This window comes from Eulemur rufifrons, chromosome 20, assembly GCF_041146395.1.
Source record: "Eulemur rufifrons isolate Redbay chromosome 20, OSU_ERuf_1, whole genome shotgun sequence".
Lineage (NCBI taxonomy): Eukaryota > Metazoa > Chordata > Mammalia > Primates > Lemuridae > Eulemur > Eulemur rufifrons.
The window spans coordinates 9,389,694-9,411,302 of record NC_091002.1 but is presented as its reverse complement, the minus strand read 5'-3'; the positions used below and the strand labels follow the sequence as shown (position 1 = coordinate 9,411,302).

Sequence of the window (21,609 nt, the reverse complement as noted above, 5' to 3'; positions counted from 1 at the left end):
GCTCTTGCTCAGGCTGGTCTCGAACTCCTGAGTGCAAACCATCCACCCACCTCGGCCTCCCAGAGTGCTAGGATTACAGGCGTGAGCCACCTCGCCTGGCCCCGAGATCTCTTTTAATGTCATGTGTAGGGAACCCCTGGAGGGCCAGGGATTCCATAACAATTACCAGTGTAGCTCAATATTGCAAGGGAGAGTGTGTGTGTGTGTGTGTGTGTGTGCACGTGCTGGGGGCTGGGTTCCTTTCATTTTACCAAGTAATACAGTGAAGAATCCTTCAAGAAATTTCTGACTGGGACACTCCTGTCAAGAATCACATCTTCCTGAACATCTTTTACTTCGGCTGTTGCTGCAGGAACTGGTCTTGCTTCCTGCCCTGGGGCTTCCCTGACTTTGAAGTGTGCAGGCAGTGGGATCCTGCCTGGCATTTCCACCTGTGTGACACAGAAGGACTTCTGCGGGGAAGTCCAAGCACACAAGGCCGCTTGTGAACACTGGGAAGAATCCCTGTGATAAATGCTCCTCTACCACCCCTTTGATGGAGAACCCCGAAGTCATTCTATACAGCAAAGTGAAGGTCTTGGTGGGACCCAGCCCTACTTCCTCTCAAGGTGACAGACTGGAGAAGGAACTTTTGCTGGGCATTTCCTCCTTCCCATCTCATGCTATTCCACCCCGCCCCCCCCCCCCCCCACTCTTTCCTGGATCCCCTCCCAAGCCAAGACACCTGCCCACAAGCCTGGTCTCAGGCAAAGCCTGGGTGGGGTATGGGGAGGGGTGGGAGGACAATAATCCTAGCCATCACAGAAAGTATCACAGAATCAGAAAGAACCAATATGACCTAAAATCCTATCTGCACAGATAAACTGGTTTTACTGAATTCAATTTTGTAAACAAAGTTTGAATCCAATCAAACAACCACTTTTGTGAATACAAATGATATACAGTCACTGTGCCAATTTTTAAAAAATGGTTTTAACAGTGTGTATGCCTGGCTTGAAAATATTATGAGGGTTAGTTTGTCAGTTTCTCCATGTATTTCTGTCAATTTTTTGCTCATATTTTTGGAGTTATTAGGGTATGCAAATTAAGAATTCCTAGATCTTCCTGGTGAACATTTACCATATGTATTATAGTTTCCTTCTTTACCTCTTTTCTTACAGTGCATTTTGTCTGATATTTAATTCATATTTATTTGGTAAATATTTTCTGTCCTTCCATTGTCAACATTCTCAGATATGTTTTAAGTTTAGGTACATCTTTTCAAGAGTATATAGTTGGGACTTTTAAAAATCCATTCCATTAATATTTGCCTTTAAGCAAAGAATCTACTCCATTTACATCGATTATAATTGTTGACATTTTAAAATTTATTTTCACGACTTTAATTTTTGTATGTGTCTAAATTTTTTGCTACCTTTTCTTTTTTCCTTTTAAATTTGTTTCTCCTTTATTTTCATCTTTCAGACTACTCAGAGTTTTCTTACTCAATTCCCCCCTACTAGACTAGAAGTTATATATTCTGCTTTTACTTGTGGTTACTCAAACATGCATAATAAATTTAAACTTAACACTATCCTGAACATTAAAAGAATTATAGGGCCGGGCGCGGTGGCTCACGCCTGTAATCCTAGCACTCTGGGAGGCCGAGGCGGGTGGATCGCTCGAGGTCAGGAGTTCGAGACCAGCCTGAGCAAGAGTGAGACCCCGTCTCTACTAAAAATAGAAAGAAATTATCTGGCCAACTAAAATATATATATACAAAAAAAAAATTAGCCGGGCATGGTGGCGCATGCCTGTAGTCCCAGCTACTCGGGAGGCTGAGGCAGTAGGATCGCTTAAGCCCAGGAGTCTGAGGTTGCTGTGAGCTAGACTGACGCCACGGCACTCACTCTAGCCCGGGCAACAGAGCGAGACTCTGTCTCAAAAAAAAAAAAAAAAAAAAAAAAAAAAAGAATTATAGGATGCTACTTTTGATTCCCTCATCATTTTCCATGCTCCTGTTGTTCAGGATTTTGCCTCTATCTTGTTTCTTTAACCCCATGAAGCAGGCATTATTGCTGTAATTTCATATCACTAATGTTCGTTTAAACTTACCCTCGAGTGTCACAATTTCCTTGCTCATTGTCCTTCTTCCATTGCAGACTTTTATTTGGGGTACTTTTACTTTTACCAAAGTAATTCTTCAGTGAGAGTCTAGGGGGAAAACTGTTAGTTTTTGTTTGTCTGAAAATGTATTTTGTACTTCAAAGATGACACTAATGATGCTATTCAAGGTTGACAATTATTTTCCTGAAATACTTCAAAGATATTACTCAACTGTCAGTTGTAAAGTCTAATTACCATTCCTGTATAGGTAATCTGTCTTCTCTCTCTGACTGTTTTTAAGACTTGCTGCTTGTCTTTGGTTTTTGACAGTTTTGCTATGATGTGTATAGGTGCTGCTATATATTTTTTAACTTGCTTGGAATTTGTGTACTTTCTGAATCTGAGTACATCTTTCATTAAGTCTGGAAATTTCACGGCTTTTAATTCATTGAATATTGCCTCTCCTCATTCTTTCCTTCTGAAATTCCAAGTGTGTGTGTGTGTGTGTGTGTATTACATGTCCCATGTCTTCCATCCTCTTTTCCAGATTTTCTGTCCTTTTGACCTGTGATATAATTTCTATATAATGCAGAAATTAATTCATAGTAATTCCTGATATGATGTTTGAACATTTCTCATGATCTTATTTTATATTTTCCAACTTGCCATCCCCACCATCCCACCCATTCCTGTTTTTATTGACCAAATTTTTAAAATATTTATTTTATTTTATTTTTCAGTCTAATCTCATGACAGATTGTGATCAACTTTTGTTGCATTTCTTTCACCGATGGTCTGGAATTTACATTCTTTTTAGTTTTCTAATAATTATGCATAAAATTTAAACATACATAATTAAACATCTTTCTATCAATACCTAAAGTTACCTGGCATTTATTAATATATCACTCCCCCATCCAAGACAAGAAGTTTTGCAAGCCTTTTCTTTCCTCTACCCTTACTTTCTCCTAATTCCCAGCCAAAGAACCTGATGCTTTCCCCAGAGCCCTTCCTTCTGTTCACATCTGCCCTGTCAAGCCAATTCCAAAGTCAGCATACATTTTGAGCTATATATTTTTTTTCTTTGATTCCACCCTGTTTGCCGGCCATCTGCCAGGACCTCTGCCTCAGAATTTCTCTTCAGCCAAGGGTTTCATGTTTTACCAATTTATCAGACTTTAAATAAATCTATTTATTAATAAATTTCATGCACCCTGTCTACCTCCTTGACTGAATATTCATCTCTGCCATCTATTACAGATTTCCAGTCTCCTTAACCAGAGGGTGGGTTCCTTGAGTTCAGGACTGTCACATTGTCCTGGCCATAGTCAGTTTGTGTTGATCAATCAATCAAGACTTTCCCAAAGGGCCTCTTTATTAAGGAAATGCTCCTTTGCAGTGTGTTTTTTTAGTTAATTTGTCCTGTAGAACTGCAGTCCACAATCCCCCACCTCCACTGGTTGCTACTTTTTTTTTTTGTTGAGACAGAGTCTCACTTTGTTGCCCAGGCTAGAGTGAGTGCCGTGGCGTCAGCTTAGCTCACAGCTAGCTCAGACTCCTCGGCTTAAGCGATCCTACTGCCTCAGCCTCCTGATAGCTGGGACTACAGGCACGCGCCACTATGGCTGGCTAATTTTTTCTATATAGATTTTTAGTTGTCCATATAATGTCTTTCTATTTTTAGTAGAGACGGGGTCTCGCTCTTGCTCAGGCTGGTCTCAAACTCCTGACCTTGAGCGAGCCTACTGGTTGCTACTTGTCTGTGGCCTGTTAGGAATCCGGCAGCCCAGCAGGAGGTGAGCAGCCGGCTGGTGCGAAGCTTTATTTGTATTTACAGCCTCTCCCCATCGCTTGCATCACCGCCTAGCTCCATCTCCCCCCACCCAGCGACCCCGTCCATGGAAAAATTGTCTTCCATGAAACCGGTCCCTGGTGCCAAAAATGCTGGGGACCGTTGCAGAATATTACAAACATCACTCTGCTTAGACAGGATAGAAAGTAGCTTCAGAGTTACACGTACCCTTCTATCGCCAGGAGGCAGTGTTGGCCAGCTTTACAATTTCTCGATCATCTGTGCTGTAAGAAACTTACCGATGATACTAGCTCCTGAGTAATAAATACACATCCTTTGGGGTCCCCAGCTGGTGTGTACACTCGGCTTTCTCTGGGGCTTTATGACGGAGGAAGCCAGTTTTCATACACGGGCAGCACGTTGACCACGGCTCAAAGTTCGTACAGCTTTGCCCTCGGAGTGACCTTCTGGTGTCCGTGTGGTCGCAGAAACAGCTCTGGAGCACCACTGAGAGCGCTGTGACTGCAGAGGTGCTGCTGCCGCAGCGGGGACTCCCTCCGGAGAGCAGCTCAGAACTGGGGGAAGGGGGGGAGTTGAGGGTCTTGCTGTGGCCCACCCTCGCTTTGCCTCTGCAGGCCTGGCAAGTAAGAGATTGGCATTCCCAGGTGTCGATGACTCTCATGGTAGCTTGCTTGACCACTGTGGGCTGCGAAGGTCCCCTGGGAAGTCTCTTCTGTGGGTTTGAGGATGGATGTCGTCCCTGGCCTTTCGTGCCCGTGTAGCGCCAGGGCGAGTTATTACGAGCTACTGGGAATCGGTGTTGCTGGAATCGGGTCAGCACGATGCTAAAGCTGAGTGGGAGCGCACCCCACCGCGAAGCCTGGCTGCTCTGTGCCCCGCACCGCCACCAGAACGGTGCAGAGCGGAGGTTCGGAGCTGGGGCGCCCGCGGCTCCGGGAAGCAGGCTCGCTTATGGGGTTGGGCTTCCACCTGGGACTCTTGGAGGGTCCACTTCTCTCGCCCCCTGCTTTGCTGTGCGTTGTTGGGTTAACCGGGCAGAGTGGGGCGACCTGCACGCCCACAGCGTGGTGCGCGGCAGCTGCAGCAGTAAGGCCGTGGGACCACCGCCTCGGCCCAGAAGGACTTGCACAGAGCCCCCGCCCGGCATCGCCACCTCTGAGCTCATGGGAGCGCGGGAAACCGGAGCCCTGTCACCTCATGCAGCCACTGTCAGACTCCCAGCTTTCGGGTCCCTCCTTCCTCCTGAGACCCTTCTCCTGTCCTCTTTAAAGCCCTTGTTACGGGTTTTTTTGTTTTGTTTTGCCTTCAGCTATTTGAACTGGTGTCTGTCTTCCCCTCGCCCCCTTCCCATTGTGACCTAGTTGGGCGCAGGGACTGTAACTGGGCCGTGCTGTCTGGCTGACAGCCCTCGGCTCCGGGCGGTGCAGACAGGAGAAGCGCGCAGGTACCCTTTGAGCATCGTGGCAAAGAAGAAGAGGGGTGGGAGTTGAGGGAGGGCTGGGGTGGGGGCGAAGGGAGAGAAGGAAGCGGACAGAGAGGCAGAAGAAGGGATGGAGGGGAGAAGAGGCAGCGGAGGGCAGCGCTGACGTCACAGTGGACGGGTGGGGACTCTGTCAACAGGACTGTTTCTCAGGGCGTCCAGTGAGGCCTCTCTGAGTGGGGGGGTGGGGGGGTGGCATGAGCTGTGAGGGCAAACCGCGAGGCGGTGTCAGTGGACTGCCCCCTTAAAGATACTAAATTAACAAGCTCTGGAGGCAGAAAGCTGTGGCTCCTACCTGTCAGCTGCGTGGCCTCGGGTGAGCTTTTGTCCTCCCTGGGCTTGTTTTTTCATGACGCAAAGTGAAGACAAGAGCATCTATCTCTGCAGGTTGTGAGGGTCAGTAATCATGGCTGTATTATGGTCTCCGACTTCAACATCAGTCCTGAGATAGACGACAAGGCCTAGATTTCCACCAAAACTCCCCAAGTGCTTCCTATGCCTGCAGCCTGCGCCTGCCAACATGCTGCGCATGCTCAGTGCCAGAGGACTCTTCAAGTTGAAGCCAGGGGCTTTGGGGGGAGGAAACAGGACTTGCGCTGCCAGGACAGCCTGCTGTCCCCACCAAACCTCTGACGGCCCCATGGGAAGCAGCCGTGTGGAGGAGGAGAGTGGTGGGGGGTAGGTTGGAGCTCAACTTTGTTCTAGTTCTGGGAGAGTTGACTACTGGTTGCCAGGGGTGGGTGGGAGCAGCAGGGATGACTTTGGCCTTGGCCACAACCCTCAGAAGGAAGGTCTCCAGGTTGTCTCTTGGGTAACTTGGGCAGCAGGAAGTGCAACTCTGCACTGCCTGGTTGGTTCTGAAGTGTTTTATGTGCACACAATCACTTCTGATCCAACTGGCAGGAAACAGGATGTTTTAAATAGAGTTAATTCTGTGTACTTTTTTCATTGTAATAGAATTGAAATGTAGAAAATGAAGGTAGTAGAAAGAGGGAGATATCACCCATGCACTCCCCACGGGGATGGTTCCAGGTGCCGGGGATACAGTCATGAGCAAAGCAGCTGGCTCCTCTGCTCTCCAGAGCTCCTTCCTGGTAGAAGGAGAGAGAAAATAAACCAAGAGCTAATATATGAGAGCTCAGGACTCCCTGGGACTAGGGCAATGAGGGGTGGAAGTGTGACTTTACGTAGGTGACAGAGAAGGCCTCCTGGATAAAGGGATGTTTGATGAGCCCTGAAAGAAGTGAGGGGCATCTATGTGAGCATCTGGGCAGAGCAGTCCAGGCAGAAGGAGTGGCTCGGGCAAAGGTCCTGAGGCAGGAGCACACCTGGCATCTGGAGGGACAATCGGAGGCCAGTATGGCTGGAGCTGGTGAGTGAGGAGAGAGCAGGGGGAGTCGAGGACCTGGGGGTGGGGTGAGGCTGGATCAGGTAGGGCGGTGCTGCCCAAACTTGAATGTGCACACAGGTTCCCTGGGGACTTGTTAAAATGCAGATTCTGATGTAGCAGGTCTGAGATGGAGCCTGACATTCTGCATTTTTACAAAGTGCCCAGGTGATACCAATGCTGCTGGTCCATCTGCCACACTATAAGTAGTGAGGGGGTGGCCTTGTGGGCCAGGGTAAGGATTTGGCCTTTACTTTGAGGGAACTGGAGAGCCCTTGATGGCTCCAAGTTACACAGCAACTTCATCTGACCTGTGTTTCAAAAGGAGTGCACTGGCTGCTGCTTAGGCTGTAGAGGGCCAGAGGGAAAGCAATTAGAAGCTTGCCAAATAATCGGAAAAAGAGATGGGCGTGGTTTGACTGGGGAAGGGAGAGGGTGGTGATGAGGAAAGAGTCCCTTGCTTCACATATTCTGAAGGTGAGCCTCCAGGATTTGCTGACAGATTGCACGTGGAGTGTGACAAGGGTATATGGTCAAGCAAGCAAATATCATTTCCATGGACTGACATGGAAGAACCCCCAAGGCATGATATTTGAGATGTGAGTTCCACATTTGAATACAGGGCTGAATTTTGGAGGTGAGATCCAGGCTAGAAAACTCAATTTCAGAGTCAGAGAATAGAGAGCTGGCTGCTATCTCCTAAGGGGCAGAAGAGGGGAGGTCTGAGGACTGAGCCCTTGGACACTGGGACTCCTGGAGGGCAGAATATGGAAAGCTCCCAGTAAAGGGGGCTGAGAGGCAGAGGGCAGTGAGTCACAGGAGAGCCATGCATTTTTTTGGTCCCAGTTATTTTATCCCTTACCTATGTGAACTAAAATAAAATTTTAAGGCTCACCCCCTGCTCCTCTCCCCACCCCTCCTACTGGCTGACTGAATGGACCCCTTCATGGCCAAAGGAATATCCTAAAACTAAATTGCCTGCCAGGAGGAAGGTGGTCAGACATGCCATATCATGCCCCCCTCCCTTCTTGGGGACATCCTTTGTAACCCATTAACTGGTCTAAGGGTATGCAAGACAAACCTACAGGTGCTCAATTTACACAACAAATTGGTGGTTTATCTCTCATAAACAGCAACTCTGTTAAAACATTCCAAGCCTTTAGACAAAGCTTCCTGTCTTCAGCCAATTACAAGCCAAAGAATCTTTAAACCCACCTATAAGCTGTAAGCCGCCCCCTCCCCCCCATCCAGATGGCCCACCTTTTCGGGCCAAGCCAATGTATGCCTCCCACGTATTGATTTATGACTTTCCCTGTAACCTCTGTCTCCCTGAAATGTATAAAACCAAACTGTAACCCAGCCACAATGAGTCCACTTGCTCAAGGCTTCTTGGGCGTGGCTCCGGGTCATGGTCCTCAAATTTGGCTCAGAATAAATCTCTTTAAAATTATTTTACAGAGTTTGGTTTTTTTCCGTTGACACTAACTGCTAACAAACCATCCCAACATTTAGTGTCTTAAACACCAGTTTATTTCTTCTCGTGATTCTATGAGTTGACTCGGGGGTTCTTTTGCACCCTGGGTGTTGTCTGGGATCACTCATGAGGCTGTCTTGCTGGGGTGAGAACATCCACCACAGCCTCACTCCTGTCTGGGAGTTGGCCCTGGCTGTGGGCTGGGGTAGCTCAGTTCTCTTATTGGGTCTCTCCTTCCAGAAAGCTAGCCCAGCTTCTGCACAGCATGGCAGCTGGGTTCCAAGAGAGAAGGAGCTGGAGCTATGGGGCCTCTCAGGGCCTAGACCCAGAGCTGTCAGAGCAGCCCTTCCACCAGGTCCAAGCGGTAAGGCCAGCCGGGTTCCTCTTCTTGGTGGAGCGTTGCGACGCCACATACACACGAGGGTTGAATGTTGGTGGCCATCTTTGGGACCACCTGCCACAGGATCTTTCTCTATTTACAATTTTATATGTGCTATTAAAAATGGGAATTTAGGCCAAATGGTGTAGTTAGGGGCACTGGGTACCAGTCTGCTCTCCTTTAGCCAGGGGTTAGGTCTTTAGTAAGTCCTTTCATCTATTTGGGCTCAGTTTCCTCATTTGTTCCACCAGGAGGTTGACAACTGGCAGAGGCTGATAACACTAGATAACTTTTAAATTAGAAAATGCAGGTCAAGTGCTTGGCACCGTTCAGGGCACATATAGTGCTGGTGATTGTCACTGTTTTTCCAGCCTCACAGTCTTCCATTCTCTGGCAGGAAGCAGCATTCCACACCTGTTGGGGGTGGGGGGGGGGCGGGTCCGCTTGCCCAGGCAGGGGCTCCTCCAAAGGGGAAGGGAGGCTCTTTCCTTCTGCACACCTCACACCTAGCAAGAAGGAAAGCTCTTCCCTTGCAAAGAACTCAACAAACCAGTTCTCCAAAATCTCTCTTCCCCTGTGTTTACTTTATCATGTGTTTACTTCTTGGGTGTTGAAATATTTATGTACCAGGTAGAGACCAGTTTTATATCGGTTTCCTTTTATCCTTCCTGGCTCCACAACAGCGAAAACACCGTTTCCATTATTGAACTTATTATGACCCAACTCAGGGGTAGACGTTTTACAATTATCTAATGTATTCTTTATGGCACTTCCAGAGAAGGAAGCATTATTCCAGTTTTCCAAAAAAGGAAAATGAGGCACAGAGAAGTTAAGGAACTTGCCCAAGAACTTGCCCAGAACTAGAAATGCCAGGGTTTGAACCCAAGTCACAGATGCTGGAGCAATTGGAGAAAGTCCACATCGCCCCAAATCAGACAAGTTTGGAGGCAACGTTTGCTTCCGTGATAAACTATCCCCCTGTGGACGCAGGCCTCCACAGCCCCTGGCCTGAGGTCCCCGCCCTACCGCCCGCCCATTTAGCATGCGGTAGGGGGTACGGGCCAGCAAAGCTGAGGGGGAGGGGCGTTGCTCTCAGGAGCGTATAAAGGGATTAAAACCTTGGCTTCGGCCTCTGAGATGCTGAGCTGACCTCTGGCCCTCAGACCTATCAGTGCGCTTGGTTCCACCGGTCCCTTACGTTCTGTGCCGGCTCCTTCCCATCCCAGAGGGTCCCGCGCCCCAGGCCCTGTCCCCGCGTCCCAGGACGCCTGTGCCTCTGCTCTTGCCAGCTTGGCGCAGCTGTGGGGGCTTGAAGAAGAGCGCACAAACTGAAACCAAAACAGCCCGACGCCAAGGAGCGCCAGGGCGGGAACGCAGTGCAGCGGAGCGCGTCACGGCCCCGCCGAGCCCCGGGACCCCGCTCTCCCCGCGCCTCCGCTCTCCCCACGCTCCCTTGCGCCCCTTCCCCAGGCCGCTCCCCTCTTCCTTGGCGGTCTCCTACTCTACAGCTGGAGAAGAAGGGGTGGGGACGGGGCGGGCTCCAGACCGGGAAGGGGCCCCAGAGCAGTGGGTGGTGGCCGGAGGGCGGAGCGGGGGCGGGGCCCGCAGATACTGTAAGGGGCGACCCCCTCCCGCAGCACAGTTTGGGGACGCGCAGACTGCCTCGGGGTGTCGGGCTAGATGGCGGCGCGGAGTCTGGGCCGCAGCGTCGGGCGGCTGCTGGGCAGCCTACGCGGGCGCTCGGGGCAGCCGGTGCAGCCGCTGCAGCCGCTGCGTGGGATGGGCGCGCCTCGCCGGGGGGCCTCCGGGCTCTCGGGCAGCGCCCCCGCCGCCGCCGCGGCCGCCGCCGCCGCCGCGCAGCCTGGCTTGTACCCCGCGCTGAGCGCGCAGGCAGCCCGGGAGCCGGCCGCCTTCTGGGGGCCCCTGGCGCGGGACACACTCGTGTGGGACACCCCCTTCCACACCGTCTGGGACTGCGACTTCAGCAATGCCAAGATCGGCTGGTTCCTGGGAGGCCAGTTAAACGTGTCTGGTGAGTGGGCTTCGGGGCATCCAGGACGCCCCCAACTCACGCGTCCTTAGGGGACTCAAATGAGGGGACTCAAAGAGTCTCCCGCCAGCGGCAGCCGTCCCGGGCCAGGCTGATCACAGCAGCGTCGTGGCAGAGCCCTACAGGACCCCCTCCTGCAGTATTCTGCTCCACTCACTCTAAACCGTGGCTCCAAGTCACTCCCGACACACTCCCACCGGACCCCAGAGGCTCCAGCCCCCGGCCTGCCGCACTCTGGCGCCCCGAATGCACGTTCCCAGCTTGGGCCGCAGTTTGAGATGCCCAGCTGCTGGCCTTGCCCAGCGCCGCCCTCGGTCCGCTGTCTCCAAAGTTTAATTACTGGGGTGCACAGCGCCGCGGGGCGCCCGCCTGCGGGGACTAGCGGGCGACACCCGAGAGCCCAGGAGTCGGGACTTTCCCATTCTCGTACCCGGGGCTGGAGGGAAAAACCGAAAGCCTGTGGCGATTGTCACTGCCAGCTGCTCTGCCCGGAGATCCGTCTGGGGACAAACCCACGTAAACAAAAGGAGTTATGGGGGGTGGCTTGGGGAGGAGAAAATCCGGCCCAGCAGCTGGAATCCGTGACCTCCTTGCTGTTGGGGCTTGTGCACGGGAAGGAAGTAACAGCAGGCCTCCTGTTCTCAGCCTCAGGGAACTGCCCCAGAGACGCACGGCCGGCTTTAGACTGGTGGGGCTTGAGACGCCAGGAAACCAGCCCCAGCAGCCGGCCAACCGTCCGGAATCTGCTGAGCCTGAATCCGCTGCTGTTCAGTTAAGATTTGGGGTTGGGGGACTTACACTGAGCCCTGGCCCCAATCTAAGTAAAGTGCTGACTAGGCGGCTGGGGGGAAGGCCCGGGAACTGCAGGCAGCGGCCACGCTTGGGGTGGGCCCTGGGAGGGGCCTAGCAGCCTGGGCGGACCGAGGGGCTGTGGTCTGGGAGTTCACAACCGGTTCGGGGTAGTTTGGAGGTTGTTTAAAAAAAGAACCTGAAGGTCTTCATGCAACATTATGCCCCTTCCCAAGGTTGGAGCTTGGAGGTGGCCTCTCTGTGACACCCTGCCCATTGTCCCGGGTTCTCCCCTCTCTGAGCCTCAGTCTCCTCATTTTTAAACTGGAGCAATTACTCTCCGCTGTTAGGCTGGCTGTGAGGACAGTGCTGGAAGGCATGGAGCCGGCCCAGCACTAATTAGTGATCAATAAGCATTAGCAATTTTAGTTTGTTACCTTCAGAAATGCCATAAAATTATAGGTAGTATCTTGCAGTTGTTTTTCAAACAAAGGAACTTAAAGGAACTTTGGACCAAAATTTTTTTTTTTTGTACTGTATATCACTTTGCTGGTTTAATTAAAATGAGTCACTTACTAGATGTGTTTTCTTTAAAATTGAGTCAGCAGCAAGTGTCCTTGAACTAGTTGGAAGAAAAACCCCAAACCCTTCATCTGCAGAGTTGGTGGAATGTGCCCTTGAAGGGGACTAGCGCAGCTTGCTAAAGGACAGAGACAGAAAGTGTGCAGCTCCTTTGGGAGAGGTCAAGGCCATAGCTGGCTGGTGCAGAATTGCAGCCTCACTCTCAGATAAGACAGTGGGGCGGGCCTCCCGGGGCACACAGCAAGGCTCTTGTGGGCCTCAGGAGGTCAGGGTTGGGGTGTGCTCAGCAAGCAGTTCTTCTGCCTCCTTTCCCTTCACTCACTGCTCCTGAAGATTCGGACTTATGGCTATCTTGGCCAGAAAATGAGCTTCCGAAAACGGACTTGTAGAAAAGCAGCTTTCAGCAGCTTTCTCACCTTGAATGTGCATGCCCCCCAGCCCCCGTCTGTCAGCACTGTCTCTGCCCTTCGCCAGTGTCTGCAAACCACAGAGGTGACGGTATGCAAAAGGGCCAGACCAGGCCACAACTGCCTGGGAGCCCCTGACAAAGTTATGGGATGGATGGGGGTGTTTTGGCCTGATCTGTCTGTGGTGTGTGATAAAGTCAGTGGCTTGTTCCAAAGGAGCATCACTCTTGAAAACTCCCATTACCCCTTCAGGAATATCTATGCTGTTAGGTCTGGACTGGAGAGGAAGACAAACAAAGCCTCAGGTGTGGCAAAATGCTGTTTATTTGAGCATCTGGGTGCAGACGGGTGGAGACCAAAAACATCCACCCTGAGGGAGGGGAAAGCCTTGGGTTTTATCGAGGTTTCCTTTGTGTAGGGGGTGAGTACTGTGAGTACTTGGGCCAGAACAGCCACTGCAATAAAAGTTTTAAACAACCAATTTCTGGGAGCCCCACATCTGCCTCATCCTGCAGAGATAAGGGAGGGGGTAGTTCCGTCCTTATCAGAGGGGATAGGAATGCCAGCATCTGCAGCTGTCTGTTAGATTTTACCTCCTCCGGGGACTCTCCAGACTCCTGTGGCTATTGTTTTACAAGCCTAAGTTTTCCATTAACCGCATTCCATCCTGCATTCCGTCCTATACATACTTTTCGTGTTCCCACCTGGAGCAAACTTAACATATATCAGCGGCCCTTGAGGTGTATTCTGCAGACCAGCATCATCATCATTACCTGGAAACTTTTTAGAAACCAGTTGTGGGGCTTGTCCTAGACATCTGGAATCAGAAGCCCTGGGGGTGGGGCCCACTCATGTTCAACAAGCCCGCCAGGTGCTCCAGGTGCACACTCAGGTTTCAGTACCACTGACCTGCATACCACAAATCAGGGCAGATGAAGGCACTTCTAAAACAGGCAAAATCTGGATTAGTGTGCTGGAGATGGCTCTATTAAACAAACAAACAAACAAACAAACAGCAAACAAACAGTGGTGTGTGGGTGGTGCAGTACGGTTTAGTGGCTCCAGGTGTGTCTTTAGAATCACAACTTGGTTTGATTTCTTGCTTCCTCATCTGTAAAACAAAGAGAGTGTGTAACTAAATGCTGTTCTAGTCGTACCCCAAGCTCGGTGGTGCGGGATAGCAGTCATTTTAGCACACTCAGTCATTTTAGCACACTCACGGGCTTCCTGGGTCAGGACTTTGGACAGGGCCTGATGGAGATGACTCTGGTTTAAAGATCTTAATTGATGTTATGTGCAATTAATTCTGTAATCCGGCAACACCTCATTCCATAAAACAGGGTGAGTGTTTAATGGGCTGAGCAGAGGAGGTTGGTTTTATAAATGGAAAAGGACTGAAGAAGACAGGCACAGAGAACAAAAAGCAGATTGGTTGTTTCAAAGTCACTTACCTTGTAAAGGTTAAAGCAGAAGGAACTGCCTTAGCACGCCAGCTAAACTGGCATGTTTGAGGGTTTGGCTATGGTCTTGCTCTCCTGAGCTCTCGGAAGGTCAGATAAACAACTTAGTTGTGGCTTGGTGGGACGGGCCTTCAGCACATCCTTTGGGTTTGGTCAGGGGAGCCTGGTGCAGGAGCTCAGTCCACACCAGCGGCCTCCTGTACATTTTATTTACTTCTTCTCCCTGATGTCTGAGCTAGGAGTCATCTGTCCACTTCTCTCTCCCAAGTCTGTGGCCTGGGTTGGGACAATTTGCAGGCTTGGCTCAACTGGAACTGTGGCCCAAAGCTCCTCACAGGGCTTCTCACAGCATGATGGCTGGGCCCAGGGAATGTCCTGCAACCAGAGGTCCAAGGGACCAGCAAGAAACTATTAGGCTTCCTCTGCCCTGGGGAAGGTTACCTGACTGAACCTGTTTTCTTATCAATGGGAATAGGGGCACGCCCATTCCACAGCTGTCATTAGAATTAAAAGAGAAAACACTATAAAGCACTCAGCACTCCCAATTACTGGCCATTTGTTATTTATTAATGAAGCATGTGCGGAGGCTGTGACTTTGAACTTGACCTTCAGCAGTGCTGCTAAGAGAGCTATGCTTCATCTGACATGGACCACATGGATTTGCATCTGATCAGCCTGGGATGGGTGGGGAGTGGGCTTAGGAAGGTGTGCAGGTGGCCAAGAAGGCTCTCAGAGCATCACAGGATCCTGCCAGTTCCGGAGCTCTGATCGCCAGGTGGGGTTATAGTGTCAGGGGCCCACTGGACAGGGCAGATAGAGTCTCCACTCCCTCAGGTGACTTGCCTCTCTTGCGTTTGTGTACAACTGCTATGCAGAAGGTTCTTTGGAAAGCCAAGTTCTAGGAGAGATTCTTGCCCACCTTTGAAATTTGGCTCTCTTTGTCGGGCCCAATGGATGTTTTTGCTCTGTGGCATAGAAACTCAAGCTGTCAGGAAGTTGCAAATGCAGAACCGGAGGATAATGACACGCGTTGCTTTCAAAACTCACAACTAAGCTCTATTTTCTAAGCCCCAAATTTTGAGTGATTTTTTTAAGTGTGTGTAGTCTTACTCAAGCAAGAATGTAAAAAACTATTTTGAACCAAGCATTGAGCACTGAGAGATTTCTTGGATGCTTTCAGAACATTAATTGCAGGGATAGAACCATGTTACTGCTGCTCTCTGCTCTCCGTGACATGCCTGCAATAACTCAGACAGCAGGGACCCTGATGTGGCAAGTTACTGCACGCCTTCGCTCATTTTCTCTCAGCGATTAAAGTAGCTTTTCTACAGTGTTTCAGGGAAATCTAAATGATGGTGTGACCCCTAATCTGGAGAGGAGGGTTCCCCAGAGCAGTGTCTGGATTCTCCGCAGTTGTCAGAGGCATGACTTACTTTAAATAGCAGGTGCTCTGGAAAGTTGGCAAAGACAATTTTTGTGACTGATGTAATATCTTAAAATGTACCAGGGAGGATTACTATTTAAAGAAAACCCTTTTGTGAATATTAACTCCCTAGTTTATTTTGATTAAAATTGGATTTCTGTATGCTGGCTTCACTTAAAGTTGGGGTGTGTGAGGGTAAGGGATGGCCAAGAAGAGTTCTTGAAAATTCCTACATTAGTGTGTGTCATCTTTATAATGGAAACGCAAATGCTCTGAGAGTTCTGTTTTTTTTTTTTTTTTTAAACAAAACCAAAAACCCATGACCCACCCACAGGCATTAGCTAACCGCCTGCAGGCTGTGTTGGGCCCTGGGCACACACCTGGACTCCAGGGAGCAGGATGGAGCACCCTGGCTGAGCCGCACTCTGCTCCCAACGGCTCATCCCATTCTCCCGGCACCAGTCTGGAGGGGTTGGTGGTTCCATTGCACAGATGGAAATAAAGATTCCAACTCATATACAAGTAATCCAAAAAATGCTTGCATTCTAACGAAGAGCTGGACCATAAGTCAGCAAATGAACAAATCCACACTGGGGTAACTTGCTTAAGGTCTTTGTAGCTGCTGGGGGACGGCATGATAAAGGAATCTCGGGCACATGGTTCTTGCCCTCAGCAACCTTGTGGCCCAGATGGGGGCATAGTTAGCACTGTGTCCCAGAGTGGGCCCGGGCAGAATAGGGAAGTAAATGGTGTGGGCCACTGAGAGGTGGAACAAGAGGTCATTGGTCATTGTGTGCTGGGAAATTTGGAAAAGCTTAAATAGGAGGCGGGGTTTGAGCTACACCCTATATTGTACTGGGCCCTTGCCCAACTGTTCTTGGAATTTTCTTGTCCCACTGCCCAGTTCTTTGGACAGAAGGTTTTTTTCTTTTTAATTTCCTTTTCTTCTTCTCTCTCTTCCTTCCCTTCCTTCCTTCTCTTACCTTCTCTCCTTTCCTCCCTCCCACTCTTCCTTCTTTTTATTCCTGCAATTGATGCAATGGCAGGAACCATAAATATGTGCTAAGAACCAACATGTACACGGCATTTTTGGGCCACTGTCCCTCCCAGACCCCACACTGTGCTTTCTCTAGGTGCTCCATTCACCTGAGCATCAGCCACCTGAGCATCGACCAGGTGGCTGTGAGCAAAGGCTTATTGCATTGCCCCTGGCAACACAATCTGAACCCACAACAGGAAAGTCTCAAATGGCCCCTAATTCTTACAGTCACACCCAGAATCTGGGATCATATACCCACCCATGGATTAGGAAACAGATCTGGATTAAGTAACATGTGTATTGTCTATGGTTGGTGAGTAGGACAGGGGCCGAACTCTAGACCTTGGGTTTTTAACTGTGACCTCAGGCTGCCAGCCAGTGAGGCTGTGGCCAGATATGCCACAGGGCTGGCAAGTATGTGTAGTTACCCAGCCCAAAAGGAAGAAGACCCTCTGGAATGTACACACAAGTACATGTGCCTGTGGACACATGTACACACGTCCCTCCGTCAGAGTGTGGTCCTGGGACCCTGATTGAAATGCAAATGTTCAATCAGACTGGGGTGGGCCCAGACTTCTGCTTGTTCACAAGCCTTGAGGGGGGGTCCTGAGGCCACTTGAGGTTGAGGAACTCCACTTTAGGTCAAAGAGAAAACATCTACTTGAGGGACAAAGCCACAAAGACAAAAAGGTCTGTTTCCTCCCTTGAGCTGGGGGGACAACCTGGTGCCAGTTAGACCCCAGTGTGCCCCACCAGCTCAAGGATGTGGCCTTCTGTCCATTGTCCAGAGCTTGGCACTTCCTCAGCTCTGTGCTCTGGGTTAGGCTGGCTGTATACAAGTGTGAACCGATATTCGGCCCCTGCCCAAAGGAGGGCCGCAAGCACTGAACAGCTCGGGCAGAGTTAGAGGGAGGCTCGGGCTTCACAGGAAGGGAGGTGCTCAGTGAGAGAGTGAGAAACGCAGGCTGAGACCCGCAGCATGGGTGGGCAGAAGGGACAGCGACCCAGGCAGGGAGAAACCAGAGAAAGGCTCTGGGGCAGAAGGAGCTCGCCAGAGTTGGCACAGCCAGTGGGGAGAGGTAGATTACGGGGGCCTTGGTGGCCACTTTTGAGCACCTTCTGTGTGTCAGAGACACCTGAGGACACTGCACATGGGCTCCATGATGACCTGCCGGCCTCGTGCCGTCTGTCGGCCCCGGAAGAGATGGACACATGGCTGATCTCACCGGCCACCTAGCTTCACCGTGGGTGCTATCCGTCCTGTGGCAGGGCTCCCCTCACCTCCTCAGCTCTGCCTGCCTGCTGGCCATAAAACAGGCACAGGATGCCCTGCTGGGCTCTGAGGCTGTGAGGGTCTCAGCTGGAAGTTGGGCAGCCACCCTGGGTGAGAAGGTGCCGGGCTGCCGTGGGAGCAAGCCCCGTGATGAGATGAACTCTGGGCGTGGTGTCAAACAGGTCTGAGCCCTTCCTGCTGCCTCCTGCTGGGGCCTTGGGCAGGTCACGGGAGCACTCAGAGGCTGTCTGCCAATTTACACTGGGCAGGCCTCTCTACAACGTGACTCCAGGTCAAATTCAGAGTGGAGAGAGCGTGTCAGAGCAGAGCTTCTCAGACGCTAGCGTGGGCACAAATCTTCTGGGGACTTCTTATGAGGCGGTTCTAACTCAGCAGGTCTGCGTGGGGCTAAGGATTTGTACCTGTGACCAGCTCCCAGGTGATGGCTACAGGGCCCCGGGACTCAGGCCCCTGTGCACAAGCCAGCCATGGCCTCCTTCTGCAGGGCCACTTCTCCTGCATGGTCTTCCCCAAGTCTGGTCCTCCTCGGAGTCTTTCTGCAGTGTCCGTCCTCGGCCAGGCCTTGCCAGGCTTGCCATAACCTACCCAGAGTCACTGAAGGGGACAGGCCGGCAGCTGGGGGACAGGGCCACCATGAGGGGTGGCCTCTCTGCTAATTGTTCAGAAGCCAGAAATCCATAGTTTTAGTGTGAAAACTCTTGATTTTAAAATATTGGACTGGAATAGCATGCTCACACATACATACACACACACGTGTGCACACACAGACACATACACGTACACGCCAGTCAGACTCGGCACATCTGTAAGCTGAACTCAGCCTGTGGGCCAGGCTGCCTCATGTTTGCTACGCCAGCTACTAACCTTCTCCCTGGCAGCCTTGCTGTTCTTCCATCTCCGTCCTAGTTTCCTTGTTCCTCTCACCTACCTGAATTGTCCTTGCCTTGCTGGCAGGGCTCACCCTTCTCCCTCCTGTTCTTAGAGCAGTCTTCACTGCCTGGCTGGACTGTTACAGGCTGGCAGTGGAGGGCAGGGTGTCGGCGTAGACTCTGGAGCTGATCTGCCTGCGTTGAATCCAGCTCTGCCACTGTGTGGCCTTGGGCAGGCTGCTTAACCTCTCTGGGCCTCTCTTCCCAGCTGTAAGAGATACTGATGGTCCCTTCTTCTGGCCCACAGGGGGCGCTGTCTACATGGAGCCACTTATGGTCATTATTGTTTCAGTGTCAGGTGGCTCTTCCTTGGGTTTGCCTTCTCAGGGTAGATTCAGCTCCGTGCTCCTGTTTGGTCACGATGCCTGCCGCAGCGTACCTTGTGTTTGTTGGTTACTTTCACATGTTTCTTGGTTGCATCTGTCTCCTGCACCCATGGCAGGGGCTGAGCGTCTGTCCCTGTGTTTCCCTTTGCACTCCGCAGGGTGCCTGGAGCAGAAGTGGCGCCCAGGAGACTGGTTGAACAAACCATTGCAGGGTTTATACGCCCTCTCCCCCGTGCTCCTAAAAGACCCCCCGTCACCCAGAAAAATCATTTGGGAAAATGGGGAAGGCTTCCAGGGGGTGGAGTAATAAACCATGTTGTGCTGGAGCAGAGAGCAACCACCCTGCCCACCTGCTTGATGGTGGCGAGGTCACAGAGCCTGGGTGCCTGTGGGCTGTGGCTGCAAACGTCACCGGAGACCCTGGTGAGGGCCTCATGTGGGGTTTACACGTGTGCGTGTGTACACATGTTGTGCGCACACACACACTCACACTGATGGTGGATTTGGTGTATAAATCCAGGTCTGCCACTGAGCCCCTTCCTCTCGGTTTTCTTCTCTTCTACTTTTCTGGCATTCCTTCTCTTCTATTTTTCTAGTAGTTCAAAGAACTTTTCTCCTCTGTCAGTTATTAGTATTAGTAATTTTTTCCCCTGGCATCTATCTTCATTTATTAAATGTTTGGGGGGCTAATTTATATATGGGACACTGGGGTGACCCTGAGAGACCAGGTGAGGTGGCTGCTGACCCCGAAGCTGTTCACAGGACTCACTTTCTCCACACACCTGGGGCCCCGCTGTGGGAAAGTGCGTCGTGATCACCTGGCTTTGGGGTGGAGAAGGGCTGAGCATTTGCCGGCCCGAGCCAGGCTCACCTTTGAGACCAATGAACACCGAGCAGGGTGCCAACGCACGCGAGCCGGCAACCCCCAGGTTTACAGTAAACGGCAGAACTGACCTTCTGTTTCTGTGGGAAGTCATGTGATCTTGGGTAATGGAGAGCAGGGGAGCAGAGGCTTCTGGAAAACCAGGATGGCATTTCCCTACTGTTGAGTCACTTCTTGGAGCAGGGGCTGGTTTCTAGGGTTCTGGTCAAACACATGAGAGAGGACCCGGCCTCTCATCTGGGCTTGCACCTCCACCCTGGGGCAGACCCCCCTGGGTCCCGGGGAGCAGCCGCAGCAGCCGCGCACTGGAGCGGGAGCGTCCTGCGTGCCCCGTGCTCTTTCCAGCAGTGCTGCTGTGGTGTCCGCCCCTGGCCACACATCAGAACCATCCAGGAGCTTTGAAAGCCCGGGGCCCACTGGTGGCGGGGGGTGGCCCAGGGGAGGCCAATGTACAGCCAGGGTTGGGACCACTGGCATGAAGTGACCACTTCAGAATATTGGTGGGAAATCACCTCACGCCTTTGGGATGGTGCTTGTGTAGTGACCATCTTTGTTTTCGCAGCTCTGACAATCATCCTTCTTGCGAAGAGGTAGAAACCTCTCCATGGATAAGGGCAGAGTCCCTCTCAGCGGGTGCAGAGCAAGGCTCCTCAGCAAGCTAGAAACCCCCCACCACCCATCTGGATTCTCACTCTGAAAGCACCAATTGTAACATCTGCAAAACCTGTTTTTGTACAGTCAACTGCTTGGATCAGCATGTCCAGAAGTCCCCTGAGAGTGTGGCTTTGATCTGGGAGCGAGATGAACCTGGAACCGAAGTGAGGATCACCTACAGGTACTGTGTGTCCCCTGGTGGGGTCTCGGTGCCCAGCAGGCAACCTGGGCCGCCCCGTCTGTTTGCTGGGACAACACGCCCAACACCCCTGCTGGGACAGTTAGCTGCAGGATCACCCAGCTTGGGAGGAGTCCTGGCCTTCTCAGTTCACTTGGCAGCGCTTAATGTCTGTAGATTCCCATAGAAGGAACTGGGGCTTTTGCAACAAACGTCATGAACGCTGGAGGTATAGAGGAGGCGTTTGGCCCAGTCTCCCGTGCCTGTGTCTGGCTCCGGGGGAGGGACTGTCTGAGTACCAAGGAGTGTGTTTCAGCTTTGGAAATGTTCTCTCATCCCAGGAAAAGTAAACACGACACAAGCTGCACAAAATATGTGCTGGAGCAATAAAACCAGCCCAGTCCACTCACCCTTATGAGAGTGGGACAATAAATACCATTGTCTTTGAACAGTTTTTATTAAAAGCTGATATTTCTATTCTTTGATTCCTTAAGCAGATTGCATGTGCCAAGAACCCTTCTGGACACCGAGCATGCGTCGTAGGCTTAGACGGGGCTTCCCAGAGCTGCTTCCCACAGGGGACTGCCTTGCTCGGAGGCTTTGGGGTCCCTCTGTGCAGGATGTCGGTTCTCCATTAAAGCCCCCTTTGCTTAGGGCTCCACTTCTCTTACGTGGATATCTCAGGCCCATGATGTCCCCAGGTGTGTCCTTTATTGCCACATCTCTCCGTCTACCCCAGGTCACCAAGTGGCTGCTTGAGTTTACTAGCAGTTCGACTGCTTCCCTATCGCTGGCGCACCTCCGTCTGTGCGTGAACAAACCTCTGGAAAGGAACTGGGGGCTGCAGCCGTGGGAGCGATTCCCTAGTAAAAGATGAAAACCATGTGTCGGGGGCTGGGGGTGCTGAGGGGCTACCTGGACACCCGGAGGCCCGGCAGTGAGCAGGTCCATCCATGGTGCTCCCCGAGGGCTAATTC

General features: G+C 51.4%; 1 protein-coding gene across 3 annotated transcripts in view; it reads left to right on the top strand.

Moving 5' to 3' along the window:
• The first annotated feature begins 10,292 nt into the window (after positions 1–10,292).
• Positions 10,293–21,609, top strand: part of ACSS1 (acyl-CoA synthetase short chain family member 1) — a 49,976-nt gene continuing 38,659 nt past the window's right edge. For 2 of the 3 annotated variants that reach the window (XM_069495442.1, XM_069495440.1), the window contains exons 1-2: positions 10,293–10,650; positions 20,539–20,635. In XM_069495442.1, the coding sequence (XP_069351543.1) occupies positions 10,299–10,650; positions 20,539–20,635 (449 nt within the window). In that variant the 5' untranslated portion in view covers positions 10,293–10,298. The remainder of the gene's footprint in view (positions 10,651–20,538; positions 20,636–21,609) is intronic. The other variant, XM_069495441.1, reaches the window with a different exon arrangement.